The sequence below is a fragment of the Bombus pyrosoma genome, linkage group LG3 (genome assembly GCF_014825855.1).
Source record: "Bombus pyrosoma isolate SC7728 linkage group LG3, ASM1482585v1, whole genome shotgun sequence".
NCBI classification, from domain to species: Eukaryota; Metazoa; Arthropoda; class Insecta; order Hymenoptera; family Apidae; genus Bombus; species Bombus pyrosoma.
The window spans coordinates 733,837-761,333 of NC_057772.1; the positions used below are offsets into that span (position 1 = coordinate 733,837).

Genomic DNA, 27,497 nt, shown 5'->3' on the forward strand with positions numbered 1-27,497 from the left:
TCGTTTGAAAATTAAGGGGAAAAATAAAGAAACGTCCGTATTTAATAATTTTAATGGGTCTACGTAGCCAGAAAGAGAATAAGAGTGCTCACGCTGATTGTTCTCGTTGTTCTCGGACTAGTACTACACCATACGGCCAAGTGCTGAAAGATATGGCTCCACGCTAGCATTTACAAGAAACTATTTATGTAGTTCACTCTACGTGAACCTGTTTCATTGTACGATTCTACGGTGAAGTTTATACTTGTCGATCCGAGATAGACAGGTGACTCTATACACAATAAGCTTTTTAGACTTAACATTAAATTTACTGTCTTCGTCATAATGTTTTGTTATAATAAAACCTGAATTTTAATTTACGTAATTTCAGTACTTGATGGGCTGCGAATAATATTTTTGACGTGATGTATGTGTTTCGCATGCACGTTCATTTACAAGAGCGATAAAAATAGAAGGACAAATTAGCCATGGACAAGGATAGTTGTTCAGAATCATACCTTCCTCACCGATTTCAATGATTTTTAAATATGTTGTAGAGGGTGTGATTCTGAACAACTTTTTTCTATACATGTAACCTCCGCTCGGGCCCTGGTTTCCGAGATATTCACAAAATACCGTCAGTACCACGATATCCAGTTGTTGCAGGTTTTTTTGATTAAAAAATTACTGAAAACAAAAATTTGGTCTATTAGAAGCACTTAGAGCTTTATAGGGCTTAACTCATATTTTCATTATGTTATACTCATTATATATTCCCTTATTTATCGAAATAATTAAATTAAAACTTTCCTGATATTTGAGCGCGGTAGAAACTAGTAGTTTCTTGACCGCCATCTTTGTGACGTCAACGTGTCTAGTACATGGTCGTATATACAGACCTGGACACTTCAATGGTAGGGTAAGGCTCTTACCGACCGGACGATGTTGGTCAATTTGTCCACAGTAAGGCGTCCCGATCTATTTGTTGGGATTCGTTGCACAGCGCGATCTTGTGTCTCCAATAACAAGGGTGACAACAGAACTCTTGTTCGCATACCTTAAACGCCAAAGACTAAGCACCGATAGATATAAATGTTCTTAGTAATTATGTCGGTAAAATAGCAAAACGTCGGTAGGCCAACGTCATCTACTTTATAATTCTATAGCTTGTCGGTGATATAATCACTGACGAATTATCTACAATAATTTCTATGTTCGCCGTAGAAAATCGCAAAGGGCGTAAGAAACTCTGTTTTTCTTGGCAGGTCGGTATTTCATAACCTGAGATACAAAGTTCTATTTAATGTCATGTCTATCCTATCCTTAGTCAATGGTGTAATATATATTACATCGTAGTCGAGATATGCTTCATATGGCTTTACAAATCGGTCACTAGGTATAGAACGCGGCCTGCGTTGCCACCTTCGGTGATAACAATAACAATGTATACAAATGCACGGGCTCGTTGCAGATTGCAGCTGATTGCAATTGTAGACCACATCGTGACAGGTCTATGATATTTATATTGTTTTGTTTAAAACAAATTAATTAATATTTTTATCAACTCGCTGCAGGCTCATCCTGTGGTCGGTCCATGCTCGATCTATCTTATGTATAAATGGACCTTAAATCATAGAGGACATAATAAAATCTGATTTTTTACACGATCGGTATTTCAGATCATGGAACATCAAGTTCTATAAGATGAAAGGTCTAATCTGTACCTCGTCTATGGTTATACCTCGTCTTAAATTAAACGTTATTAATAAAAATAACTTTTTTAAAAATGAGCAAAAGTGAAAACTTTATTAAAAAAGGCACCACTATTCTTACCGCCAAACCATTTGCTTATGTCCTTTGTTCAAAATATAAAAATGTCCGGTGTGATTATTGCTTTAAAAGGTTTAATTTACATAATATTTTTATTTCTAATGCAAATTAATAATTAGTTTGCTGATCTGCAGTGTTATAATATAAGTAGAAATTATTTACATCTTGTCACTTTTAGTGGAAAACTCTTTAGATGTTCTGCCTGTCAGTATGTTTATTATTGTAATCAATCTTGTCAACAAATGTCCTGGCCCATGCATAGTAAAGAATGTGCAAGATTAAAAAAATTTTCACCATGGGGTATATCAAATGTTGCAAGACTAATGGCACGTATAATTATAAAATTAAATCAAGGGGGAGATGAAGAAAGAGGATATTATAATGAAACTAGTTATAGGAAATTTAAGGACTTAATGTCTCGTAAGCCTTTATGTTATATAAGAAAACGAATTACTATTTATATATTTCTACTCAATTGATATCTAAAATACTGTCTTATTAGATTGTTCTGAGATAAAAAAGGATGAGAAAAAAATGGAACATTTTGTATGCTTATGTAATGTTTTACATAAATTTCTTGAAGATATGCCTATACCAAGTACTGCAGAATTATTGGGTATTTATGGCAGAATTACTATTAATTCTTTTAGTATATTTAATTTGGATATGAATATTGGTGTTGGTATTTATTTGGGACCTTCTATTCTGGATCATAGTTGCAAACCTAATGCTGTAGCAACCTTTGAGGGAACTACCATAACTGTTAAAGCAATAGAAGATCTTCCTTCTTTAGATTTGTCTCAGGCAAGTCTTTTAACCTTTTTTGCTTCTATAACGTTGTAATAAAATTTTTTTTTTTGACAACAGACAACCGTTTAAAGTATAATGTAGTTATGACTAAACATGTATAGATAAGGATACCATACATCGATGTAATTAAAACAACAAGAGATAGACGTGCAGAACTACAAAGTTCGTATTATTTTTGGTGTGACTGTGAAAAATGTGAAAAACCAGAACCAATGGCAGAAGCAGCAGCATGTCCAAACAAACTTTGTACATATCCTTGTGCCCCGAATGCTGATTTATGTGAAAAGTGTAATACAAAGTTCCCAGAAAATTTTAAAGAAATTTTTGACGAAATATCTGAGTTTACTGCATACCATTTAGAAAATATGAAGAATATTGCCTGTATCCTTTTTGTAAATAATAATAGTTGATTGATTTAATACAGGATGTAATAAATTCCTTATAAAAGAGAGTAGATCTGGACGTAAGCAAAATGTGTCTCTCAAGACAAGAAGGCGTTTTACATCCTCTCAATGTGCAGTATGTACAGACTTTACAAACTGCTTTTGACTCCTCTATAAATTTGCAACATTGGGAAGAAGCTGAATCCTATGCTAAAAAACTTATTAATGGCTATTTGTAAGAAGAGCATCTTTTTGAGTGTATTAAATTAATAAACAGAACGTAACTTATTTTCATATTTCAGAACATATTATGGAGAAATTCATCCGTCAACTGGAATACTTTATTTATCAATAGGAAAACTTGAGGTATATTTGAAAAAGTTAAAACAAGCTATCAAAACGTTAAGAAAGGCTAATTTGATATTAACAATAACACATGGAGCACAACATAGTGTAATAGTAGAAAATTTGAAACCACTTCTTTATCAAGCCACTATGGAAGACTTCAGTGAATCATAACATTTTTTATGTCGATAATTTATAATTGTATATAATATATTAACAATATACAATTTACAATAAATAATTTTAGTATTTAAGAAGATGAAATTAACATTTAATCCTAAGGAAAGATTATATTCTACTCGTATATTTGAGATGTAATATTCAAGTTTTGAAAAACACCGCTTCCATTAATACCAACTTTACAATACTACTATAGATATTTACGTAATATAGAAAAATATGCAAATTATGATAACGATTCTTAAGTATTTATTTTAATAGTGCTTTCCTTGATACTCCTTATAGTATTTAACAATGCTACGAATATAATAAAATAAGTGATTAATTGCCAACATTACGACAAAAAAAATACGTACAGCTGCTAAGTGACAGCTGCCCAAGTTTTATTAGATCTGTTAACTATTACGAAAAAATTTTTATTTTCCATGGAAAATTCGATATAACATGTGGTAAGCAACTATTTTCACTTGCAAATTTATTACAAAAGCAATTAAAATAACATGTTTACTTTCCTATAATAACTGTAATGTATGCAATGTATCATGACTGTAGTAAACATCAGATAATATCAATTCATTTAAAAAATATTTTTTCTATACTTTTGTTGTTCAAATTCGTTATTTATACAATACTTTTGATTCCATGGATTTCAAACATAATTCAATTATGGAATATTTTCATATATTGTGTAATGTTTAGACTATTGTTCCATTAAATATTTTCTTTAAGTTGAGGCAGCTTATGTTTTATTATTTCATTTATTTTGAGTAAATAATGCGTATATAATTCAAGCTTGTGCTTATTTAAATACATGTTATGTTCTCTGTTAAGTCAATATAAAAATCTATAATCTATATGTATATAGATATATATAATTTTCTAGATATCTGTTATAAGAATAAGGAAAAATCCTTATCTGAACTATCATTAGTGTAGTTAAGAAGAAATATACAATGTTCTCTGCATTTAAAAGACTAGCCGGAAAGTCAGATGGAGTTGGCAATATATCTCCTAGACCAGCTCATCAATCTATGCCAACAACTTTACAAAGAAAATTTGCTAAAGGTGTACAATATAATAGTAAGTGTAATGAACTGATTTTGAAAAAAGGACAAAATGCTTTAAATGAAAGGAATTTTATTTTTAGTGAAAATTATTATAAAGGGTGACAGAAATGTAGGAAAGACTTGTCTATTTCATAGACTTCAAGGCCAAAAATTTATAGAGGAATATATACCAACGGAGGAAATACAAGTAACCAGTATTCAATGGAACTATAAAGCTACTGATGATATCGTTAAAGTTGAAGTTTGGGATGTTGTAGATAAAGGACGACGTAGAAAAAAGTTAGAAGGTTTAAAAATGGACAATTCGCAGTCTGAAAATATTATTGAGGAGCCCGCATTAGATGCAGAATTTCTTGATGTTTATAAAGGGACCAACGGTGTCATTATTATGATGGATATTACAAAATCTTGGACATTTGATTATGTACAAAGAGAACTTCCAAAAATTCCTAACCATATTCCAGTAATTGTTTTAGGGAATCATTGTGATATGTCACATCACAGAACTGTTACATCAGATCATGTAACGTACTTCATTGATTCGTTACATGAAAGAACAGCGCAAGTAAATTTATTGATGTTATTAGCTATAAATGACTGGTTGAAAAGCATGTTTATAACATATTATTCTACTTTATTTTGCTTCTACAGGTCAGGTATGCAGAATCATCTATGAGAAATGGCTTTGGATTAAAACTTTTGCACAAATTCTTTAATCTTCCTTTTCTTCAACTGCAAAGAGAAACATTATTGAAACAGCTTGAAACTAATGAGGAGGAGACACGTTTGACAATACAAGAACTTGATCTCTTTCAAGATAGTGACGATGCCAATTATAACAAATTTTTGGATAATCTTGTTAACAGAAGAAGAGCACTTGCTGATTCTGTTTCTGCCAGTATTCTAGTCCCTAATGTTACATCTTCTTTGAGCAATCATAATATATCTTCCAATGGCAATATAAATGTAAATGCTGAAGTTAAAAGATCAGTATCTATGCCTGGCCCAATAGGAGGTGGAACTCCTATTCCAGTGAAAAATATAGATTTTAAATCAATACCAAAGAAGGAAAATTTTACAAACACTTCTGAAATTCAAGCAGTTCCTATTAAAAATTCACAGATTACATCGGTATTATCTAGTACACAAAATATTTCAAAAGCGGATTCTAAAATGGCTGAACTTTTAAGTGAAAGTTCTGACAGACGAGATTCAATTAGCAAACCACAATCACTTATGTCGAAAATATTTGGTAATAAAAAGGAAGATGAAATAGATAAAGGAACGCATATTAATAGCCCAAATACAAGTGTACCCTTAACTAGTGTTGAAGATTTTGTACCAGATGATGGATTGTTAGATCGATCATTTTTAGAAGATAGTAGTCAAGTTTCGCCACAAAAGGTACAGCATGAGGAGCTGGATTCTGAAAGGTATACTAAGAATATATAAGTAAAAATTAACTCTTACTATATTATTTATTTTTAATTTTTGTATTTCATATTTTATAATTTTCTACATTCTTGACAGTGATACCGAAACTGCAAATCCCTTGGTTGCCGGATATGAAGATGATTTATCATCAGCTGACGAAGCAACGCCTCCTATTCAACCTAAATTAGCTGAAAATCCATTAAGCAAACAAAAACACAAGCGTGAAACTTTATCGCATGTAGAAATAAATCCGGAAAAACTGCGACAAATTACGAAACGTGATTCTATTTCATCTATAGACCAAGAATTACAAATATCGAACAATTATGACATAAATGAACAACAAGAGATTAACTCGGATGCATTTGATAGTTGGCTTCGACGTGATTCCAAATGGAGACAAAGTCCCGAGGGTGGTGAAGATGTAAGCAGTAATAGCACCAGAAAAGATAGATTGGAACTGAGTGACAAAAGTTTAGACGTTAGTGTAACAAGTTCTAATGTGCATTTAGAGTTGCTCGACAATACCAGCGTACGTCATATGAGCTCCGATGGTGGGAGCCCTGTGTTAAAGGAAAAGAAAAAACATAAAGAAAAGGTACGTGTCGGATATAAAATAGCTTTAGCGTAATTTCACACTGTTTAATAATATTAATTGCAAAATAAAATGCTTCTAGACGGAAGATAGAGAGAAGAAGAAAAAGAAGAAGTCTAAGGATAAAGAAAAAGATAAAGAAAAAATAGATAAAGCAGAAAAGAAAAAGAAACGTTCGCTACATCGTTCAAGAGATGAAAACAGAGAACGCGATGAACTTGAAGAATTTCTCAATGGTTCTGTAACTAGAATTGGTGTTGATGTTGCCTATGAAGCGATATAGTGTTTTTTATGTAACATTTAATCTACCCTTTAATTAGTAACGCTGCCTTCTAATAACGCGCATAAAACATCATGTAATGTTGAATTATTAATATAAATTTTATATTTACAAATATCTTTCAAGCAAATAATATATGATGTAAAGATTTTGTTACTGTTCTTTATATGATAAAATAACGTTATAGACTGTAACAAAATATTTCTAATGAACCTTTTATAGTTTTGAATGTTCGATAAATTAGCATTCTGCGAATGTCTAACACGCACGAATGTATTTTTGTACGTTTAAATGCAACATATCGAAATTATTTATTTTAATATATTACATTTTTATCAACGATATATTTTTCAATGTTATGTTGGAAAATAATTTGAGTGCAATATGTTAACTCTTCTTTAAAGTGAAAAGAATTGCATTCAATTAATGTTGTAATTGTACCATTACCACTATTTTTTAACCTCATACATCATAGCGCAAGATGTCATCGATGCAGCTTCATGTTAATAAATGTACATAAATAAACAAAAAATTGTCATATGATTTTATAACTTACTTTTCACTTAAGATATGCCTGAACGTGCTGTACTAAAATTTCAATTAAAATTTCAAATTTGCCGCTAAACACAAGCACCATCTTTCAAACTTCAAACATCTGTTAAACGTGCTTGGAAATTGTAATGGAACATGTGTGAATTTGCCGGAGACTGTCTATAACATGATACTGAGGTCATGCCGAAAATTCTATTTTATATTACATTATATGTGTAATTAAGCAACATTGTATACAAATCAGTGAAACAAAAGATCCGGAAAAATGTCATTTTATTTACGTCCTATTTCAAATAAATTTACATCTTTTGTTAATGTACGAAAACAAGTAACTGATATCAACTATCAGTTATTAAATAATATTAAACCCTCTTTGTTTTTGGATGAAGTAAGTTATAATTACACTATAATTTTCGTACAATAATTGTTAGTCGTTTATATTTATGTGACATTTTTAATTGTCATCATATAAGACCCCCGTTTCAGGAACTCGTATTATTGCGTAGATTAAGTTAACCTCAATATACTTATGTAATAATCATTTTATCATAATAATTTATTGATGTTTTATCGTTCTCACAAAGGCATTATTAACGATTAAGTCGTTTAATATTTTTCGTCTTTTTTCTGTTGTTTCGATATGTTAGTATTACATAAATTTTTGAGATTTTGGAAAATATTAATTGGTAGAATTGTTAAAATGAATAGACATTGTATTGAATTTTGTTGATATATACTAACAAAGTATGGAGATTTATGTCCTTCTTATTAAAAACTGTAACAGCTTGTAAGTGACAAAAGCTATGTATTATTAAGTGGTTGTTTATTTCTGTATGCCTCTCTTTTATGTGTTAATTAATTTGTAATTTTACTATAATTTTTCTATTCAAATATTTTTAAAAGCAAAATTTTGATAAGAGATAGATATTCAAAAACTGACTCTTAATTATAGTTTTTAGATACGCAAGGAAGCTCAATAATAAATGACAGAGAAAATCATTTGAACTCAACAGTTCATTTGTTGAGTCAAAATGAACCAGCTGTTTTTAATGCTAATACTGAGAGTCATAAAAACAAGAAATATAATTGGACTAAACAGCGAATTATTAAATTACATAAACAAAAACAAATGAATACTCAAATGCAAAGTGTTACCAATTTAGATTTAGACATGACATTATTAAAGAACAATACACAATGGGAAAAATCGTTCTTAAATTTAAAAAATAAAAGTTTTCATTTACCATATACAAAGATGGTAATGACTAAGAGGATATCTGATAATGTCTTACTTAGCTCTCAAAAGGATGGAATACTTTATACAGAAACTGCTCCTAATGTGCGTAGTGTAAATGAAATGCAAGCTTCTGAGGATCGTAATCCAATTGAATCAAATTTACAAAATGTGTTTGATGTTCTTCGTAAGGATGTATGTTTCTCTTTTGTGCAAAGAAATTGTTCTGAATTACATAAAACTTGATGAAATTTTACAAGTATTAACATCTATTTCTTTCAGTTGCCGCTTCTATTTGTTAAACAATTGGATTATGGAATCTATACAAAGGATTTAGTTTTTGTCAACAATATCAGAGGAACAACAAGTGTGTAAGTGCATAATGTAAAATATTCTTATTATTAATGTTCTCAAAACAAATGATACATATATTTAAAAATGTTTTACAGTGGTATCCAGCATTATTTTAAGCAAATAGCGTTTTTAAAAGTAATAGGCCATTTAAAGTATGCTTTTGTTAAGTTCGAGGTTTTAAAAATGACTATACACCCTGAGGATAACAGTATTAAAGTTCGTTGGCGTATAGTAGGTATTTCTGGTACACGTGTATTTCTTACATTTTGGAAAATTAAAATGTGGAATTCAAAAGAACAAGCAGAGAATACACCAGCGTAAGTCATTTTTGTCATTCTTCTACAATTGCCTTTTATAATCCTGTTTATATTTATCCTTATATTTATCTATATTTATATCATTTATATTTTTACCAACAGGTGGTATGATGGTTTTTCGACTTTTTATGTCAACAATGATGGGAAGGTATTTAAGCACGTCGTTGACAAAACGATGCCTGATCAAAATGTAACAGAAAAATTTAAGTCACCCATTGACGCAAAACTTGCATTATTTGTTGCTTTATCAGGTTTAGATACACATTTCACACAATTTTGTTTAAAAAGATATACTAAACTGCTTCGAATAAAATAGAACAGTTATTACAATTCTTCAGCATGTAAAAGAAATAAATGTTGAAATTACATAATTAATATATTGTTTAAATTTATGTAATTATAGTTAATAGCCATATTAAAAAATGTTACTTTTTAATACTTACGAATAAATTAAAATAATATAATTGAAAAAAGCTTATAAGTAGATCAAATTATATTGATTAATATCATTAAAGCTACATATATATATATATATATATATATATATATATATACGCGAGTGACAGAATTTTATATGTGATATAATTTATATGATGAATATATATAATTTTACTTAAATATTATGCATTAGTATTTTACCGCATTGTTGTTATAAGAGATTGTTAAGAAAGAAAAAGATATGTTTTGTTTTAAATACAGTTTTTGATACTGTTGTGAAGTATTATTTTACAATCTCAAATTCATAACAAATAAGATATTTATTCATGATCAAGTAGATGGATGTTTAATGACACATATATTTAAACAATATAGAATTTAAAAGGTAGCATAGTAAATTAAATAAATATTCCCTGCTTTATATGGTATGTAAAAAAGTTATTATTTTATAATAAAATATTATTTTAATTTATATGCAAAATTTACATTAAAACAATCTATGTATTGATTGCATTCAATTACACACAAGTCCTATAAAAGAAAACATGCGTTACGGAAATGAATAATGTTGTAAGAAATCACTAGGCTAATAAAATAAATATTTACCCAGATAATCATCCATCAATGTTCCAATAGCAAACTAAAATATATATAACATTAGCATTTTAATATATAATAAAAGGTATTAAGACAAAGTATTATATGTTATGAATACTAACAATTCCTGTTGCATCGACTCTTGTGCCCACAATTTTTAACCTTATCTCGTCATCTGGTTGAATAATTACATCCTGGAATTTATGAATACAATTTTTAAGTTATACTTTTTTATTGTATACATCTTTTAAACACCTACCTCTTCTTTAGATTTGTAGCATGGTGGATTTATATTTGGACAAAACTGCATATCTGCTGGAATTGACTGTAAAAAGATTTAGTTATTTGCAAAATACAACCAGAATTATAAGATACATAAAAATAATCTTACATGGTGTGATATAAAACATGAAAGTGGCCCTATTTCAGCAAACATTCCAACCTAACAAAAACATAGAGAATATATAATAATTTAAGTTATACTTTCATAGAAATTTAGAACTGCACTTAATATTTACCTTGTTTACTTGCGTTACTATAGCATCTAATACTTCTCCTTTAAATGGTCTAAATACAATGGCCTTGTATTTAACAGGATACACAACAAAACCTTGTCCTGGCTGTATGATCCCTGCGCCAATGTTATCTATTGTTGTTACAGCAACTACGAAACCATATCTGAGATACCAAGAATTATTACACATAATTACTTAGAATAAATATATGCATACTACTTCGATCATAGTTTTAAACTTACTTTCCTGTACATGTGCCTTCTACTTCAGTATACAATTTTTGCTTCACTGTATCTAATAATTGAGGTCCAAAGTATCTAGGGTGTAATAAAATTTCATGTTCTAACGATATCTGTAGAAACGAATAGTCGAAATAAATTATTCGCACAACATTTTATTTTAACAAACATTTTAAAATTAATATTTATTCAGTTTTCATGATTATTAAGTTATATCCTCGAGTATTTTATATTTTATATTAAAACAACTTACATGATAAAACATGTTTATACCAGGTCCCCCCAAACGTTTGTATACGTAGTATAATGACCATTTACACAAATACATAACTCCTCCAAACATAACCTCACATTTCGTATGTTTCGCGCAAAGGGCCGTCAGATGTTGCTCTATAATTATAAATTAACAGTTTCGAATCTTTTAACTTTAATATGTATCCCGGACAATTATTTTGGTAAAATTAGGTAGAAGTATTTAGTTTATAAGGGGAAAAACGTAACATTGATATTTAATGCAGAAAATAATTTATTCTCAAGCATTTTATAGATAAATACGATTCTCAAAGAAGCAAAATCTCTGATATAAAATATTGCATTAATTTATCTAATATTCGTTTCACAAGCTTTCATACTAATTTACGTAATTTACGTAATTTACATAAGAAAATAAAATTATTGATTATCATCATCTACAAAATTTAATTTTCGTTTAATTTCTAAAGCTAATTTATATCCAAGTTCTGGCCGGCGATCTTTTCCTTCGACCATTGCTTTCACTTGACTTGAATTTACAATTACGCCATTATCAGCTATAACAGTAGCTTTAGTTTTTTCAATGTCAACAAGGTCTACTCCTCGACTACAGTCATCGATGAGAATAGTCCGATAACCGTTTGTAAGTGCATCTACTGCAGTAGCCCCGACGCAAACATCATAGGCTAAACCACAGATATATATATCTGTCGCGCCCTTTTCTTGTAATTGTGAAGATAGACTTGTTTCCATCATCTTTTTATTATCCCAAAAAACGGAATATGAGTCTACTTCTGGATTAGTTCCTTTGTATATCTTAATTGCATTGTCTACAATTTTCAGATCTTTATGAAGTTCAGCGCCCCAAGAGTCTTGAATGCAATGACGCGGCCAAAGTCGTTGCTTTAACAACGGCGGACCTCTGAATGTTATAGTATCATAAACTTGTGCTGCTTCTTTTGAGACTCCGCTACTGGGGTCAACATCTCTGTAAAAAAGATAAAATATTCAATTTATAAATTACGTTAGAGACATAAATCTATTGACTTAAAATCAAAATCGATCTAGATTAATTACCTTAGATGTAAATTATCAATAAAAGATACGTGATCCATAGGGTGCCAATCAAGAGAATAAAACACTGCATCAAATTGTACAATTTCTAATAAACGATTAATTGGTTCAATTACTTCTGAGCCATCATGCTGGGCAGCACATTGCTTAATATTTAGAGAACCCGTTATGAAATCGTTTTGTACATCCACAATTAAAAAGGCGCTCTTTGGACGAGTGCATGTTTTAATCCATCGATTCCAGCATATCTAAGATAACATAAACTAAAATGACTTGATAATCATTTCAACAGTATAATATTTACAAATGTATAAATACCTCAAATTCTTCTCTGTCAATTTTTCCATCTCCGTTCAAGTCAAATATAGAATACATTTCCTTCAATTGATTTTCATCGACGTTATAAATTTTCCCACGATCATTACGAAATAGTGCACGACAAATGAATTCAAATTCCGCAATCGACAAATATCCATCTCCATCTTTATCAAATGCAGTGAAACATGCATCCATGTTCCTTTGATGTGACTTCTTGCGTCTATGTTATTTGTTTAATCAATAACCGCATTAGCAATGTGCGATTACATTATATATTATTTTTCAAGTCTCTTTAAGGTTGCAGTAAATTATAAAACTGTTGTAATATGTGTGTAACATATGCACTTCATTTTAATTAGACCACGGTGTTTTGTTTATATATTTGCATTACTATTTGTATACTAATAATATAGCATTATCGACAGCAAATATCATTTAATAGTGCCTAATACCACATAATTTGATATAAGGAAATAAAATAAATAAAGTTTAACCTTTTAAATTTTCTTACTACTTTATTTTACATAAAAAATTTACGATAAAGTATAAATTATTTTCATTTGTCTATGTACTTATCTGTACAAGATCGGAACAAAATATTATTGTTGTGTTAGTCTTTGATGAGTTAGTAGCGACACATCAATTATTACCTCTGGTTCCAGCAATTCATTTATTTTATATTTCATAGATTCTTCATAAGCGTATGTAACAGATGTATCCGTAAGCTGGATATTACATTGTGCTAAGATTAAAATACAATTACGTAATCGTGCACAAACTTCGCGGTTCGCTTGAGGAATCCTTGACAAATCCTGCGTGAAACCACCTTCTGATCTATCAGTATCTTTCTTACTAGCTCCAATCCATATATAACCATTATTTCCTAATATTAGACTTGCGCCATTTGCCAAATTATGAAAATGGGTTTTCTTTCTTTTTATAAGAGCTGGTGATACTTTCAACATTATACCCTGAGACAATTTACCATACTTTAAGACCCTAGTGTGCAATGAGAGCGAACCGTCTACAAAAGTACTTTGTACTTCTGCACAAATTAAATCTCCTTCCTGGAGATACCTTCTCATAGTTTGTTCATCTTCTGCAGATCTTCTCCTCTACAAATTATATACAAGATAGCATTGCCTTGAAACTTATAAACAATTTAACATACGTGAACTATATGAGAAATCATATTATTATGTCGTACCAATTCACCACCAGGCAAATTAACACTAGACAGCAATAATACAGAATCAAGTTTGGAATTCGTGTCAACTTTCCATCGCTTTTGTTGTACCTCGGTTATACGACCAACAATTACATCTCCTATTTCACCCTGATAACGTGCTTTCAAAGGTCTTATTGAAATAAGTTTATTTACTTTTTCTAAAACGCCAGCTACAGATGCGCGTAATGTGTTTTCATCATCCACATATGTCCCATGTCCTCTAACGAAATTAATATGGCAAATGAATCTTTTTCCTTCTTCTTACATTAATAAGATTTGAAGTATTTACCTTAAAAAGTCAGGCTGACTAGAAATCTCCTCTCCTGGTGTATATATTCGAGGTTGTATGTTTTCATTCTTTATTATATTTAAATCGACTCTATTTACTGCCAAACGTACATTAATAGGTGGATATTCTTCCATCATAGATGTCTGTAATCGTTTTTACACTGTATATATATGATAATAAATATCTGCATAAGTATGTTGTATCTTATTTAGTATTACGCTGTAACGATAATATTTGAGGTTATATGAAATACGATGAAAGATGTGAAGTACATATGTATAATGTTGCAAAAAATTACTGTCTGATCAATTAGAAATGAATTATTATAATGATTATATATGTTCAAATAACAAATAATAAAGCAGCAATAAAACAACGAGAGAATTTATTAAATTTGCAATAAATTGGTATTTATTATTTTAGCAGTGAGTAAAGGTTAATTGTGTATTCAAAAGAATTCTAATTTCGTACATAGTAAGTAAATATACATATATTTAGGTGAAAAAAAAATGATATAAACTGATAATAACAATAATTACGTTTTCAGTATTTCATAATGGAAGATTTTATTCCAACAAGAGTATCAAAAATAAAAACGGACGTCGTGAATGAATTCGTATCGGTAAATTATGAAAAACCAAAGAAAAGGATATCGACTATTGAAAGTAAAGAAAACAATGACGTAGAAAATTCTAGATTCAACGTAACAAAAAACGAACAGAATGAAAATGATGAAAAAAGAAAACAGGAACTAGAAATGAAACGTGTCAGATACGAGGTTATGAAATTCGGTATGTCTGGTTTTAAAGGAGCAAAAGCAGAAGAAGCGGAAATAGCACTCGCTATAAGTTTAGGAGCAAAACCTCCCAAAAAGAAGGGTATTAATTATAAGATATTACAACGTAAAAGAAAAGGTGAGAAGAAAAGACGGCAAAATGACGTGACACGTGCATCAGGTCTTGAAAGAAGTCTAATAAATCATAAAAATAAAAAAGCGCGATGGAAGCGCGGTTCTGATGGTTTACTGAATGTTTATGGAAAAGTAAGTAAGAGAACATTGGGTAAAAATCAAAAATAAAATTTTAACCAGAAACATTTAAAATACTTTTAGTTGCTCTGTTCAATAGTTACAACGTTAACTAATTGTCTAACAATAATGTGTTTCATGTACTGTATATTATATATGAGTAACAAGTAATAAAATAATATTTTTATATATTTGTGAATTCATTCGGGCCAGCCTTAAGCTTCGATAAGAGGTTACATATCTTTATCTATTCATATTTAAAATAGACATTCATATCATGTTCACTATGCCACAGTGGAATGATTTGGCATTTAAAAAATCACACTTCTGCATCTGATCGAAATCAATCAAACGCTGCGGCCGTTGGTGCGACTTCGAGTAACATCTGAAGAAAGGCGTTCACACCTTCTGCAAACAGAATGAATAATGCAAACGAGTTTCTTTAGATTGCGTTAATTTATTCAATTAACTATCTTTAATGGTCTTACCCATAAATTTGGGCACGTATCCGTATTTAACAAACGGGAGGTAGACAAGCATGCCCGCTAATATGAACCCAGCCGCATACAGGTATTCAATTTGAGGATTATCAATGATTGGCGCTACAATCAGGTACGCAGAGATTCCAAGTACGAGAACAGGTATTATCAGCGGACATTTATATGGTCGTGGATGATTCGGTCTGGTCCTTCGCATCACTAACAGAGCTAGCATTGCTCCACCATAAAAGATCCAAGCAGTGAACGAAAAAAAGTCGATCAAGGAATCAATGTTTCCGGATAGCACCATTGCTCCTAAATCGATGAGGAGATATTTTATCGAGTACTTGGTAGAATAGGTATATGAATGTAATTGAACGTGAAATTCGTGTAAAAGGTACCTGCAACGAGGGAATGGAAGATAAGTCCTGGTGCAGGAGTAAAGCGTCGTACGTGAACATAACTGAGACAGTCAAGTAGATGGCCCTCTCGAGATGCGGCGAAGCAAAGTCTACCCGCTGCAAAAAGAGTGCCATTTGCGGAACCGAACGTGCTAATCGCAACCGAAAGTGGCATAAGCCATGCCATAACGCCAAGAATTCGATTTCCGAAAGTCTGCAAAATATTAATCCATATTTCTTTATACAAAATCATTACAAATACGAATTAATAATTGAGTTTCAACCTGACTCTCTACTTTAATACTTGACTTCTATGATAAAGGGTAACATTAAAAATTGTCTTACCACTGCAACAGCTTCGCTTTCGATCATCTCCGAAGGTGACATCACGGCCAGGTAGGAGACATTTATCAATGCGTAACATAGCGTAACGAGGGGTATACCAATCATAATGGACCGTGGTAGATTTTTGGAAGGATTTTTGATTTCTTCGGTGACATAATTGAGATTATTCCATCCATCGTACGCCCACAAACCAGTATAAAAAGCTGTGGCTAATCTGCCTATATTAACGGTACTACCGTCCACGGTATCGAAAGCGCCTTTCAGATGCTGCGTATTACCCTGTATCAACTTATAAGAGCCACCGGCAATTACAACGAGTATGGCGATCAATTTTGCTGCGGTAAACGCGTTTTGTACACCTGTGGCTAGATTAACGCTGTAACAGTTCACTAACAGTATAAGTATGATCGCCAGGAGTGCAACGATTTTGACTACTTCCTCGGGTGGATCGCAGTCGGCCGCAAAGGCTTCAACCGCGTACTGCGCGAATGACAAACAGATTATCGCCATCTGAGATGGTTTTAAGACCAAAGTGGAAACCCACGAGAAGAGGAAAGCAGGTGGTGCACCGAATGCGTCCATAAAGTAAGCGTACTCGGCGCCGCTGCTCGTATTCATCGTACCCAGCTCGGCGTATGCTAACGCACCGCACAGGCTCAACATGCCGCAGGCCGTCCATACGAGGAAGCTGATTCCGATACTGCCGGTTCGAACCAAAAGCCCTGACGGCGAAACGAATATCCCAGAACCTATCGTTTCGTAATTCGACGACGACGAAGAAGAAGAAGAAGAAGAATTTGAGATTGTACTATTTCTAATTAACCGTATAAGATTTTACTGAAATCGTATAGATTGCTCTACCTATCATGGTACCAACGATTAGAGCCACCCCACTGACGAGTCCCACCCGTCTCTTGAGGTGAACAGAGTTGTTCTCCTCTGGGTCCGCCCCCTCCAGCCCTCCACCCCCTCCACCACCGTCTTCATCATCTCCCAAATCCCCAGATTTAACTTCTTTCTGTTTCCGTTCGTGTAGCTGTTGTTGTTCCTGTTGATGTTGGAACGGAGACGTAATTGGGTTCCAGCCATTGCTGTTGCCGTTGTTTCTGATCGATCGAGAGACCAACGTCGTTTCAGGAATTCCATTCCATCCACCGCTTTGTAACTGCTGTTGCGATTGGTTCCCGTTACTTGTCTGTGGATCATGTCCCACGGTAACTGAAATCATTCGTATTGTACCGCTTATTAAAAATCATTCTTGTTCTTACATCGAACAAATTGATCTTTCAAACATCATTCGATATTGCTGTATGACATTACTACGTTGTGTTATAGGGGTATACCGTCAATCGAATCAGAAATGAATCGAATTAGAAATGAATCGTACGGTTACCTTCGTACATAATTCATCAAGCTTTATTATCGACAATTTCAACCAGCTCCTCGACCTTGCAAATGGTACAATTTTTCGCAAAGATATACGTCTTTGCTCTGTCATTGACTGACATTTATAAAGATGGTTTGAACGTTAACCGTCCAGTTTTTTACGTCCACTCCGCACATTGTGATAAACGTGAACAAAAAAGGTTGCCAATAATTTCACTTAAATTGCGTATAAACGAACTGTCGTTAAAGTCACAGATTTACGAAATAAACACGCGAAAATAACGTGAAAATAACGTGAAAATACACGTGAAAACGTGTATTTCGAAAAACGCAACTATGAAGCAGTTTCCCTCGCGCGACTAATGAAACGATATTAGCATACTTCGGAGAACCGCGACGATCTAAAAAGTGACAAATCGTTGAATTTATACTTATATCGTCATGTGACGTACATTATTATATTATTATAGTCGAGATGTTGTTGTTACCGTAATAGTTCGTTTGGCCAGACGCCAAAGATTTCTCGTGGCTAAGATCGGTCTGTCTGCCTTCTTTATACTTATTTCATCGTACAATAGGCCGTGAAATATAAACCCGTTTCTCGGAATTTTTACGCGGCTATTAGCTCGACCGATACCGGAAATATTGGTAATGTTATCGAACGAACTCGATACCGAGTTTGTTAATCGTTTTTTAAATAGATTGCTTGCTATCGATCTTTTCCTACGCCAGCCTATATCGTGTACATTGATAATCAAAATTATCAATAATAGCGTCGATACTGAATACGAACCGGTGGTAAACGTTTTTGAAAATAGAGAAGCTTGAAACATTTATTTTATCGAGCGCGTGACCATGGGTGTTAGGTGTATTGCATTCTTTCGACCGAACCTCGTACTACGCGAGACGTTCGTGGTTTCATCTTCAAGGTGACCTTTGAATAAATTATTGATTTTCCTGTTAACGCATCTACGTTAACAGTTTATCGTTGTATCAGATATAAGTAACGTCTACGTGCTTTGAAATATCGGATATCTTTAATATATCAGATGTATCATGTATGTGATACTGGAAATATTTCACCTTCTCTTTCTTTCATTTCTTTATTTGTTTAAATGTATAAAAAGAATTTAAAAAGTTGATTAAATGAATTTTATAAAATTCACGAGACGTATCATTTTAATTATAGTTTAGTTTGCACTTTCTTTATCGGTGAGCGGCTTGAATAGCTTCATAACGGAGACGTTTATAAAAACTGCTGACCGTTTATATTTCTAAATGGTAACATTGTTTGACCGTGTAGCCGTGCAATTCTTTTGATATAACTGAGTACAACATCGAGTGTGAAATACTATCAACATTTGATTAAATAAAGTTCGTTGATGCGATGGAAAGCGCAGTTGAACGTGTCGTGGTTATGTTTAAGCTGCAATAAAAAGTCTTGCAAAAGATTTGTGTCTAAGCTATCCTGGTTTAGTTATCGATAATATACCAAAAAAAAAAAAAACGACGCAATATGACAAGAGATGCGCGCGTGCGTTATTTTATAAAGCGTTGTGTAAAAATACGAAAGAAAATAAATATATGGTGTAAAAATGGAAATATAACGTTATCATACCCTCTATTAACGAGTATTACCTATTAAACGATATTATAATTGTTTTGTGTAAAGAGATAACAAATTTCACAGTTTTTAACGACTGAGGAGGAAGAATGTCACTAGAGGAGGATAATTACCAATGAATATTATGCATGACCAATGACGAATAACAAATGAGTTAATAAAATTCGTCGAATCGGTAAGACGATATGTTAACACGGATATTTGCAATATGATGCGCTCATGCTTCTACGCAAAGTCTACCATAGCCTCCCCACCTATCGTTTAACGCGTGAGATCAACTCGTAAAGAGAACCTTTTAATTTTTTAATTTAAATTATGCTTTCTATTATTTTTTTTATTGTCTACGTCAAGACGTTCATTTACTGCTGCTGATACATATGTATACTATGTATGCTTCTAAACCGTGTTAATGCCTATTGTGATAAACTGTCGTAATGATCCAATTGCGTTTAATTGATCGCTCGTGCGAAAGAAACCGATCTCTGTGCGACATCTTGTATGAAAGAAGATTTTGCCTACGACTGAAGGTCGAACTGATTATAAAATGAACCGATAAAAAATGAAGATATAAATAGAAAACAATTATTAAAGCGCTATTATAAACTACATACCTCTGAAAATAAACCGAGAAGATGTTAGAATCGAGCTGAATTCAAAACATATACTCTAATTGCATTTACTAGGCTGAACGTCGTATCAATGTGTAATGCACTTTACGTCGTTCAATAATTGTATCAAATTCTATACAGTCAACGATTCTTTATTCGTAGTGATCCATTCGACGAGCTGTCGAAATAAATTTTTTTTTTTCTTCAATCATTTTTATCAACCTACATATATACGTAATTTTAATCGGTTCACCGGGCTCAAAATTGTAGCAATACGACAAAGTGCGGTATGCTTGGCTATATTTAAATGTAAATACTTGGTCATTCTCCGTGTTACGTAAATAATGATGGAGGATATTCAATTTACTCTCAACGTCAAATCGCAAAATTGTTCGCGTAAAACCGCTGATTTACAGTCGTATGACATTGGTCAATGGTTTTCGTTTCATTTTATCGATCGTTATATTTCTCATTGTCTGTAACTTTACTTGCTGGGAGGACGACTTTTAACTGTTTTGCTTCACAAAAAATGTCTACTTTGAAAAAACGGTTTGTACATAAACGGAATCGAAAGATATCAACAGAAGTCTCTGATTCAAGATGTAATTATCTTACTCGGTGCATTTCGCGTGTGACGTGTTCGATTGTTAGAAGATCATGAACGAGCTTCTAATAACCGTAGAGCGTTTAGAATAGCAAGGTTCTTACGATAAAATCAACACCGCTTAGAACACGTACCACCTAACCCAGATAGTAACTGAACACCACAAAGGCAAGCAAGACGCATTGGTTTGCATAGAAACTACAATTGGCTTAAACGGAATACGCGTCGTAGAGTACTTACTTATCGTTGTCTGTTCGTTCAGCGATTCGTTAAGAAGTCGTTGTTCGTCTATTTGTAGCCACATCGCGACCAACGCGTATTCATCGTGAAATGTTAAAAATAATCCCGAGACTTTCGCACGATATCAAGATCGATATCGGATGATATATAACGATCGATTATCCATAAAAGTTTATACCTTCCGAGAATATAACGCTGCGCAATTTCTCGAGTCAAAAAAAAAAAAAAAAAAGAATAACTTCCCATATCCGTCTCATTACTTAAAAATTATCGCGTACATTTATTGACCGTTTCATTAACGCCAAAACATATGCTAGTAGCTTATTCTGGTAAATGGTAAATTTCTATTTGCAACGGAAACGAAAAACCACTTGCGCAAAGTGTCTTAAAATACACCTATGGGCTAGATTTAACATCTGGGTGAACCTGGAAATTTGATTCCCCCTTGTAAAATAAAAATAAACAAGAAAAAAGATGAGCCCGTATATCGTACATATATATGTAGATGGAATATCAACGAATAATTTAAATTAATTTGCTATTGCTCTTGATAAGTTTAAGTAGAAGTGCAGAGATATTCTTGGAGTCTCGCACGAATTTCGAATACACCCCACGCATATTCGGGTTCCTTGTTTCATGGAATGATGCAATTCTTCGTTCAATTTGGCTGTTAAATTTATTCGCTGTATTAATGTCCCGCACTTTTTCTTTGACCTTATCATTCATACTTCATTAAACGCGATATTATCGTTTCTCTTTATCTTATTTTGAAACAGTTCGCTAAATCGCTTATGCCAATTATGATCGATTGTAAATAATTAAGATTGTAATGAAAGGATTTGAAACACGTAATTTTTTTTTAATATATTTTAAACGTTATATGGATTTTCTAGCATTCTGTTTTAATCCATCAGTCCAATTAGAATTGTTTCCTTTGACATCAATAAATGTAAAATTGCAGGAAATAAAAAATGAGATTTTTTATAAATTACAAATAATATGACTTTCTTTTTTTTGTCTCTTTACATGTTACATATTTTTTGCTAAATTGTAAAATATAAAATATCGCGCTCTGTAACGTAATATGAAGTTTTGCTCGTCGTTATCGTGTTATAGAATGTATACAAAAGAGAGACATAATTAGCTTCACGAAATGTAAATCGCGGTACATCTTGGCACACACGTGTTTTCTGGTCCTGTAACTAACACAAATACGTACCAACAGGTTTTATTTAATCGATGAATTACCAAAACATTTTATCAACACGATACCGATTATAAGCTGATCTATAGCCTTTTATTAAACAATTAATTCGGAATAAATTTCCGTTCTAATTTATTTACCGGTTTAAGGATAATAAGATCTGTCGGTTTTTGTTTGAGTATATATCGTATTGCGAATGTGTTTAGGCTTTGTGATCTGATCATTCTTTATGGACCTATCAATTTTTTTAATTTCGTAAAAATCAAATACCATTCGCACAATACAGTGCTTCGTACAGTTTTCATCAATACCAATGAGAAAGCTTTTCCAAGAATGGAAGTCGCGTTTATGAATGAGCAACCTGATGAGGGTAAAAAAGCGCGCGAATTTTATCAATTACGAATAAATGGCTGCTCTCTCCATAAAAAGGTTCAGCATTAAGACACGATGAAGAATAATAATTGCAAATGAGGAAAAATGTCGCTCACCTCGTTTGAAGGGCGCGACATGCATGACTCTAAGAGGGACCGATAAGAAGGGCGGACTGTGAGACCGCCTCTCATGACACCACGCCGACTTTTCGAAGCAACCACTGTCTCTGCCCTATACAGCTGTCTTCGACCCGCCGTCTGTTTCTTTCCTGCGCTAAATTCGCTCGCAAATTTCTAGTTCTCGTTTCAACGGGCGACTTTTACGTACGCCCTTCTTTCCGCTTCGGATTTCGAACAATAATAATTTGTTCGAACGCTACGGTTCTCTTTTATTCGAATCGAGTATTTCCGAATTCGGATGTCGTCGATGATATCAACCGTATAATGCGAATTTGCGTATGCCTTCTATGTGATTATAATATTCTGACTATTTCCAACACGATTTACACCAATCCACCTCTCACGATGAACTGGATGTTCGGCAGAGGGAGACATACCCGCCAAAGAACGAACAGGCACGAGATCGGGAAGGGGAAATTGAAAGTGCGACAAGGAAAGGAAGATAGTAGTACGAGCGCCTAGCGTCGGCGCTCAAATTCGCTCGATATCGTTTTTCCCTCTTTCGACTTCTATTAGATATCTGTTAATTTATTTTTTTATACATCGAATACTTTCTGTTTTCCTACCATTCCACTATTAGGCATGTTGCCAGTTTCAGTGGATGGTAAATATTTGAAAATTTGTATCCACGTCTACGTGTAATTACATAGATAGAAATATGCAGTTTGTCATATAAAATAAATTGATAAAGTGATAAATGATACAGAGGAAATAAACAAGGAAGATATAGATATGTTTAAAGTACACCTTCACTTTTTATGCAATTATAAGAATAATACTGATCATAGGTAAATGTGTGAAATAATGTTATAAGTAGTAATAACGAGACTGTAAATTTCAATATTATTGACTAAGTAGCTCTACTGAAGCTCAACTGAAGACCATATTTGCGTTTTAACGAATTATAGTAAGTAATTACAGTATAAAAGTCATGCTTTTATTATATTCAAGCGATTTTAATATGAAGATATATATATTTGTGAGATAATGGATTATTAAATTATTAAATACAATATTGGAAATATAACAGAACATATTTTATAATATATATAATTTTACAATAGAAAACTTAACAATTTCATTCTCATAATATTACAAATTATTGCATTGTCGATTATACATGTAAACTAATTTTAAATATGTTTATGACAAATGCAACTTTAAGAATTCTTCTAAATATTGTTTAAATATTTTTTAAAAAATAATTCTTAATTTGCTCATATATTCTTTAACTTGTAATTGCACTCAATGTGTTTTTAAAATATTGATTTAGAGCCAACTCTTGTTCCTTTGTTTCAGAGGAACTTCTGTACCAGTATGTAAATAAAATTATTTTATTTTTGTACTTGCAGTTAATATAATTCGTATTGTTACATGTGTATGAAATGCGCGCGCACGCGTGTTTATATGTATTTTAGCTTAAATATAACAAATGAATTTTTGTTTTATAAATGTTTTTATGCTAGGCCAGCTTGTGTGTGCGATTTCATGTCATAAAACAAGACCGTAGTTATGTGCAATATACATAGTATTCTTCGATTAATTATTTATAACATTCATTTATGTATAATACAGATTACAAAAAAATAAATATTAGGAATGATTCAGTGTGCTTTAATAAAGTAACGATAGACAAGAGTCGCCAGTACCCCAAGAGCAATTGGAATCAGCCACGATCGCCAAGAACCACTGCAACTGGCAATGATCACATCACGATGCTGCATTGACTATTTACATATCACACATTTTGTATTCTGATAATTTTATGAGTTTGAATAGCACAATCACTTACATATGACATTACAATCATATGGCGACTATATATCAAAACAAAACATATTGCTATAAGTGTAATTTTATAATATACTCAGATTTTCAATTGTGCTATCCAATCAATATAAATGACGATGACCGATAATAAATATGGCACCAATATAGGAAAGATGTTAATAATAAAATATATATATATTAATATATATATTTTATATATACTAACTAATATATGAAAAAATATACCTAGAATTATCTACATCAGACACATCAGTTACATCGTTGCTTCCCTGTGTTCTTTCCTCCTAAAATTAACAATTTGTTAGTCCTTAATTATTGTTATTGGTAGAAAAAGTAGGAATTGGTAAGAGAGACATAAAATTATTAAACCTTATACATACTTCTACTAATTCTCCAATTTTGAATATCTCCATTAATTCTCTTGCATCACTTGAATGACCAATATCTTCAAAGGCTTCTGTACAATCTCGACCACCTTGTTCCAAAAGAACTTCTTCTCCACCAGGATGCTTGAATTTAAAATATAAAATAAATATTTTTATATGCAGTTCTATTAAAAAATGTCAATTATAAAAGAAATACATATAAAGTATATAATTACACTTATGAATTGAGTCACATTGTAAACTTTATTGTGAATAATAAACCACAGATCTTTACTATCATTATGCTTAGCGACTTCTTCCCGCGTGTAAAATTTGGTATAAGCGGTATCAACAGTGCTATTTTCGGACGCCATATTTTTTCTTCTGCAGTAGACAATATTTTATAGTAAATATATAAGTATTATATAAATATTACTGAAAAGAATGAATAAAATATTGAAATGTAGTAAATGATGTATAATTTACAATGCTCAATACGTTAAGCTCTGTTTAAAAAATACAAATCACGCAAAAATTTTATTCCGCGGCTTATACAGTAGCCACGACTGTAGCTACAGTCTGAATTCTATGAATCAGTTAGTGAGTGATTCGTATACTCATAATAGTAATATTGACCCTATTGACCGCTGAAGAGATCTGTAAAATTATTTATTTTTTCAAGGTTATCAGGGTTATCTGGGTTATTTTTTTTTATTGTTCCTATTTAATTTTAAATAACGTATTAGAAACTATAAATATTACTTTAACAATATAAGGATGCATGCTTTTATGCAAATTGGGTATTTAACGAATGTTAGATACTATGTAATATTATTTACAAAATTTTAACATTCATAGCTTATTGTAATAACTAATTGTATCCTATAAGTTAAAAGTATTTATCGATGTAGTAATATAAACAATTATATTTAGGTATAAAACATAAATTGATTTAATTCTGTTTAAATATTTATATGGTTATCTCTTATATCAGTTTTTAGTTAATAACCCGAAATCTCACACTTTGAAGTTGAACCAATAGGAAATCACCGATATCAGTTATGTAAGTATCTAAATTAATGATTATAGGTTACAGCTACACCATAAAGCATTTTTTAGAATGCTAGTGTTTATATTGAATGCAGTTCTGTTGATGGAATACGAACGAACATTTTTATGTAAATTGATATTATGATAAATAATTCTTGATATTTTATTTTAGCGTTGGCAAGTGATGTTTAAATTTTACGGAATACGATTAATGTTAACTATACAATTAATTAAATAATAATATAAGATGAATTTTGCCGGCACTTTGCCTGTATTTATTGTTATTAATTTATTAACTGTTTGTGTGAAATGTGAATTTTCGGCTATGTCAGTGTTATCATCTGGGTTCAATAAAGTCAGTAAAATAATACAAAATGTAGAATGCAATTTTGTAGAATGTTGTACGACCGAATATATTTCTTCTGACATTGACAGTATGTATATTAAGTAGGATAAAGGTATTGAAGGTTATGTGTACGTGCATAATCAGATTAACTGGATATATGTGATGATTTTAGAATTAGATGATATTCTTAATAAAGAGCTTTTTGGACAAGAAATTGCTCATCGTGTAATAATAAATGCCTTATATGGACATCTAACTTCATCCAGTCCTCCCAAAGCTTTGACTATGAGTTTTCATGGTCCACCAGGAACTGGCAAAACTTACATAAGTCAATTGATTGCTAAGGTTCTTTATAAAAATGGGGACCAAAGCAAATTTTATCATTTTTTTAATGGTCGTAATGACTTTCCTCTTCAGGAAAAAGTAAACGAATATAAGGTATATTTCAACTATTATTAAACGGTTACTTCTCAATTTTAAATTGAATATGATATACCATTTTATATTACACAGGAAGAATTATATACAATTATTATTAACAGTTTACAAAAATGTGAAAGATCAATGTTTGTATTTGATGAAGTGGATAAAATGCCAGAAGGCTTACTAAATGTTCTTGTACCATTTTTGGATTACAATGCATGGGTTAAATCATGGAGACTCGCAAACATTTCTATAAATACGAGGAAAGCAATTTACATATTTTTATCCAATACAGGTAGTTCGCGCATTACTCAGCGTTTATTAACACTTTGGGGGGAAGGCAAACAGAGGAGAACAACTAAGCTTCAAGATTTTGAAAATTTAATAAGTATTGGAGCATTCAATGAAAAGGGTGGTTTCTATCATAGTGATACAATAGACTCTAGTGTAATAGACCATTATGTGCCATTTTTACCGCTTGAAGAGGTACATGTGAAAAAGTGTTTAGAAAAAGCTTTTTTAAACAGAGGAGTACATCCTACTAATGACATGATAGAAGAGGGATTATCATATGTAGTCTTTGGACCTCCTCCGCATAATATTTATGCAACTAAAGGCTGTAAAAGACTAGAACAGAAAGTGGCTGCTATTGTATATGCTAATAAAAAGACTAAAATAGAATTTTAGATATATGTATATAAGTATTACCTCTTTTTTATGTTAACATTTTCATAAGATCTAAA

At 31.8% G+C, this 27,497-nt stretch overlaps 9 protein-coding genes across 21 annotated transcripts; 5 read left to right on the top strand and 4 right to left on the bottom strand.

Annotated features, from left to right (window-relative positions):
- The first annotated feature begins 108 nt into the window (after positions 1-108).
- LOC122565727 (histone-lysine N-methyltransferase SMYD3) lies at positions 109-3,601 on the top strand. Of its 2 annotated transcripts, XM_043722007.1 has the most exons (7): positions 109-1,244; positions 1,659-1,881; positions 1,988-2,229; positions 2,312-2,613; positions 2,721-3,000; positions 3,075-3,237; positions 3,305-3,601. In XM_043722007.1, exons 2-7 carry the CDS (start codon positions 1,766-1,768, stop codon positions 3,519-3,521), a joined length of 1,320 nt encoding a protein of 439 aa, XP_043577942.1. In that variant the 5' UTR covers positions 109-1,244; positions 1,659-1,765; the 3' UTR covers positions 3,522-3,601. The 2 variants fall into 2 exon arrangements, with proteins under 2 accessions (XP_043577942.1, XP_043577943.1); XM_043722008.1 differs by lacking the exon at positions 1,659-1,881.
- A 219-nt stretch (positions 3,602-3,820) lies between these two features.
- On the top strand, positions 3,821-7,451 carry LOC122565720 (rab-like protein 6). 2 transcript variants are annotated; one of them, XM_043721996.1, is made up of 6 exons: positions 3,821-3,976; positions 4,411-4,607; positions 4,675-5,159; positions 5,246-6,027; positions 6,125-6,626; positions 6,706-7,451. In XM_043721996.1, exons 2-6 carry the CDS (start codon positions 4,481-4,483, stop codon positions 6,904-6,906), a joined length of 2,097 nt encoding a protein of 698 aa, XP_043577931.1. In that variant the 5' UTR covers positions 3,821-3,976; positions 4,411-4,480; the 3' UTR covers positions 6,907-7,451. The 2 variants fall into 2 exon arrangements, with proteins under 2 accessions (XP_043577931.1, XP_043577932.1); XM_043721997.1 differs by lacking the exon at positions 3,821-3,976 and having other exon boundaries at positions 4,592-4,607; positions 4,675-4,781; positions 4,852-5,159.
- Positions 7,452-7,567: 116 nt separating this feature from the next.
- Positions 7,568-9,735, top strand: LOC122565730. The gene is made up of 5 exons (XM_043722016.1): positions 7,568-7,843; positions 8,408-8,884; positions 8,972-9,060; positions 9,139-9,360; positions 9,463-9,735. Exons 1-5 carry the CDS (start codon positions 7,721-7,723, stop codon positions 9,674-9,676), a joined length of 1,125 nt encoding a protein of 374 aa, XP_043577951.1. The 5' UTR covers positions 7,568-7,720; the 3' UTR covers positions 9,677-9,735.
- A 484-nt stretch (positions 9,736-10,219) lies between these two features.
- Positions 10,220-11,637, bottom strand: LOC122565740 (DNA-directed RNA polymerase II subunit RPB7). Of its 2 annotated transcripts, XM_043722031.1 has the most exons (8): positions 11,403-11,637; positions 11,153-11,262; positions 10,914-11,073; positions 10,787-10,837; positions 10,655-10,720; positions 10,518-10,589; positions 10,405-10,438; positions 10,220-10,329 (listed from the first exon to the last, which is right to left on the bottom strand). In XM_043722031.1, the coding sequence occupies exons 1-8, from the start codon at positions 11,490-11,492 to the stop codon at positions 10,313-10,315; spliced, it is 600 nt and encodes a 199-aa protein (XP_043577966.1). In that variant the 5' UTR covers positions 11,493-11,637; the 3' UTR covers positions 10,220-10,312. The 2 variants fall into 2 exon arrangements, with proteins under 2 accessions (XP_043577966.1, XP_043577965.1); XM_043722030.1 differs by having other exon boundaries at positions 10,220-10,438.
- Positions 11,638-11,806: 169 nt separating this feature from the next.
- Positions 11,807-14,986, bottom strand: LOC122565731 (exosome complex component RRP4). Of its 5 annotated transcripts, XM_043722020.1 has the most exons (7): positions 14,850-14,986; positions 14,311-14,529; positions 14,001-14,241; positions 13,444-13,908; positions 12,794-13,003; positions 12,479-12,723; positions 11,807-12,389 (listed from the first exon to the last, which is right to left on the bottom strand). In XM_043722020.1, the coding sequence occupies exons 2-7, from the start codon at positions 14,445-14,447 to the stop codon at positions 11,822-11,824; spliced, it is 1,866 nt and encodes a 621-aa protein (XP_043577955.1). In that variant the 5' UTR covers positions 14,448-14,529; positions 14,850-14,986; the 3' UTR covers positions 11,807-11,821. The 5 variants fall into 5 exon arrangements, 4 of the variants coding, with proteins under 4 accessions (XP_043577955.1, XP_043577952.1, XP_043577954.1 ...); XR_006316260.1 differs by lacking the exon at positions 11,807-12,389 and having other exon boundaries at positions 12,605-12,738; positions 12,794-13,013; XM_043722019.1 differs by lacking the exons at positions 11,807-12,389; positions 12,479-12,723 and having other exon boundaries at positions 12,994-13,238.
- On the top strand, positions 14,536-15,526 carry LOC122565743 (uncharacterized protein C1orf131 homolog). The gene is made up of 2 exons (XM_043722039.1): positions 14,536-14,784; positions 14,858-15,526. Exon 2 carries the CDS (start codon positions 14,867-14,869, stop codon positions 15,386-15,388), a length of 522 nt encoding a protein of 173 aa, XP_043577974.1. The 5' UTR covers positions 14,536-14,784; positions 14,858-14,866; the 3' UTR covers positions 15,389-15,526.
- LOC122565724 (b(0,+)-type amino acid transporter 1-like) lies at positions 15,391-23,125 on the bottom strand. 3 transcript variants are annotated; one of them, XM_043722003.1, is made up of 6 exons: positions 22,717-23,125; positions 17,424-17,780; positions 16,563-17,311; positions 16,218-16,431; positions 15,826-16,131; positions 15,391-15,745 (listed from the first exon to the last, which is right to left on the bottom strand). In XM_043722003.1, the coding sequence occupies exons 1-6, from the start codon at positions 22,739-22,741 to the stop codon at positions 15,681-15,683; spliced, it is 1,716 nt and encodes a 571-aa protein (XP_043577938.1). In that variant the 5' UTR covers positions 22,742-23,125; the 3' UTR covers positions 15,391-15,680. The 3 variants fall into 3 exon arrangements, with proteins under 3 accessions (XP_043577938.1, XP_043577937.1, XP_043577939.1); XM_043722002.1 differs by lacking the exon at positions 22,717-23,125 and adding an exon at positions 21,025-21,213; XM_043722004.1 differs by lacking the exon at positions 22,717-23,125 and adding an exon at positions 17,956-18,899.
- Positions 23,126-24,092: 967 nt separating this feature from the next.
- LOC122565744 (cytochrome b5-like) lies at positions 24,093-26,627 on the bottom strand. Of its 4 annotated transcripts, none has more exons than XM_043722041.1 (5): positions 26,571-26,627; positions 25,172-25,319; positions 24,951-25,079; positions 24,796-24,854; positions 24,093-24,468 (listed from the first exon to the last, which is right to left on the bottom strand). In XM_043722041.1, exons 1-5 carry the CDS (start codon positions 26,591-26,593, stop codon positions 24,384-24,386), a joined length of 444 nt encoding a protein of 147 aa, XP_043577976.1. In that variant the 5' UTR covers positions 26,594-26,627; the 3' UTR covers positions 24,093-24,383. The 4 variants fall into 4 exon arrangements, with proteins under 4 accessions (XP_043577976.1, XP_043577975.1, XP_043577978.1 ...); XM_043722040.1 differs by having other exon boundaries at positions 24,093-24,474; XM_043722043.1 differs by lacking the exon at positions 26,571-26,627 and adding an exon at positions 25,422-25,550 and having other exon boundaries at positions 24,093-24,474.
- LOC122565733 (torsin-1A-like) lies at positions 25,528-27,450 on the top strand. Its single transcript, XM_043722021.1, has 5 exons — positions 25,528-25,617; positions 25,930-25,998; positions 26,158-26,419; positions 26,504-26,769; positions 26,845-27,450. Exons 3-5 carry the CDS (start codon positions 26,233-26,235, stop codon positions 27,439-27,441), a joined length of 1,050 nt encoding a protein of 349 aa, XP_043577956.1. The 5' UTR covers positions 25,528-25,617; positions 25,930-25,998; positions 26,158-26,232; the 3' UTR covers positions 27,442-27,450.
- Positions 27,451-27,497: the final 47 nt, after the last annotated feature.

Bases quoted from the DNA above. Each gene is read 5' to 3' on its own strand.
- LOC122565744 (XM_043722040.1), bottom strand. From the start codon at position 26,593: ATGAAGTTAGATGTCCATATAAG. The intron at 25,080-25,171 runs GTAATTATATAC...TTTAAATTCAAG, and splicing joins ATGTGACTCAATTCATAAGT to CATCCTGGTGGAGAAGAAGT. The intron at 24,855-24,950 runs GTATGTATAAGG...TGTTAATTTTAG, and splicing joins AAATTGGAGAATTAGTAGAA to GAGGAAAGAACACAGGGAAG.
- LOC122565740 (XM_043722030.1), bottom strand. From the start codon at position 11,492: ATGTTTGGAGGAGTTATGTATTTGTGTAAATGGTCATTATACTACGTA. The intron at 11,263-11,402 runs GTAAGTTGTTTT...TCGTTTCTACAG, and splicing joins GTATAAACATGTTTTATCAT to ATATCGTTAGAACATGAAAT. The intron at 10,838-10,913 runs GTAAATATTAAG...TGTTTTTGTTAG, and splicing joins TAGTAACGCAAGTAAACAAG to GTTGGAATGTTTGCTGAAAT.
- LOC122565743 (XM_043722039.1), top strand. From the start codon at position 14,867: ATGGAAGATTTTATTCCAACAAGAGTATCAAAAATAAAAACGGACGTC.
- LOC122565731 (XM_043722020.1), bottom strand. From the start codon at position 14,447: ATGATGGAAGAATATCCACCTATTAATGTACGTTTGGCAGTAAATAGA. The intron at 12,724-12,793 runs GTATTTATACAT...ATGTTATCTTAG, and splicing joins TTGACAGAGAAGAATTTGAG to ATATGCTGGAATCGATGGAT. The intron at 12,390-12,478 runs GTAATTAATCTA...TCTTTTTTACAG, and splicing joins ATTGATAATTTACATCTAAG to AGATGTTGACCCCAGTAGCG.
- LOC122565730 (XM_043722016.1), top strand. From the start codon at position 7,721: ATGTCATTTTATTTACGTCCTATTTCAAATAAATTTACATCTTTTGTT. The intron at 9,061-9,138 runs GTAAGTGCATAA...AATGTTTTACAG, and splicing joins ATCAGAGGAACAACAAGTGT to TGGTATCCAGCATTATTTTA. The intron at 9,361-9,462 runs GTAAGTCATTTT...TTTTACCAACAG, and splicing joins CAAGCAGAGAATACACCAGC to GTGGTATGATGGTTTTTCGA.
- LOC122565733 (XM_043722021.1), top strand. From the start codon at position 26,233: ATGAATTTTGCCGGCACTTTGCCTGTATTTATTGTTATTAATTTATTA. The intron at 26,420-26,503 runs GTATGTATATTA...TGATGATTTTAG, and splicing joins TATTTCTTCTGACATTGACA to AATTAGATGATATTCTTAAT. The intron at 26,770-26,844 runs GTATATTTCAAC...TATATTACACAG, and splicing joins AAAAAGTAAACGAATATAAG to GAAGAATTATATACAATTAT.
- LOC122565727 (XM_043722007.1), top strand. From the start codon at position 1,766: ATGAGCAAAAGTGAAAACTTTATTAAAAAAGGCACCACTATTCTTACC. The intron at 2,614-2,720 runs GCAAGTCTTTTA...AAACATGTATAG, and splicing joins CTTCTTTAGATTTGTCTCAG to ATAAGGATACCATACATCGA. The intron at 3,238-3,304 runs GTAAGAAGAGCA...TTCATATTTCAG, and splicing joins AAACTTATTAATGGCTATTT to AACATATTATGGAGAAATTC.
- LOC122565724 (XM_043722002.1), bottom strand. From the start codon at position 21,088: ATGTGGCTACAAATAGACGAACAACGACTTCTTAACGAATCGCTGAAC. The intron at 17,781-21,024 runs GTAAGTACTCTA...GAATGATTTCAG, and splicing joins GAACGAACAGACAACGATAA to TTACCGTGGGACATGATCCA. The intron at 15,746-15,825 runs GTAAGACCATTA...TTCTGTTTGCAG, and splicing joins ATACGTGCCCAAATTTATGG to AAGGTGTGAACGCCTTTCTT.
- LOC122565720 (XM_043721996.1), top strand. From the start codon at position 4,481: ATGTTCTCTGCATTTAAAAGACTAGCCGGAAAGTCAGATGGAGTTGGC. The intron at 4,608-4,674 runs GTAAGTGTAATG...TTTTATTTTTAG, and splicing joins TAAAGGTGTACAATATAATA to TGAAAATTATTATAAAGGGT. The intron at 6,028-6,124 runs GTATACTAAGAA...CATTCTTGACAG, and splicing joins GAGGAGCTGGATTCTGAAAG to TGATACCGAAACTGCAAATC.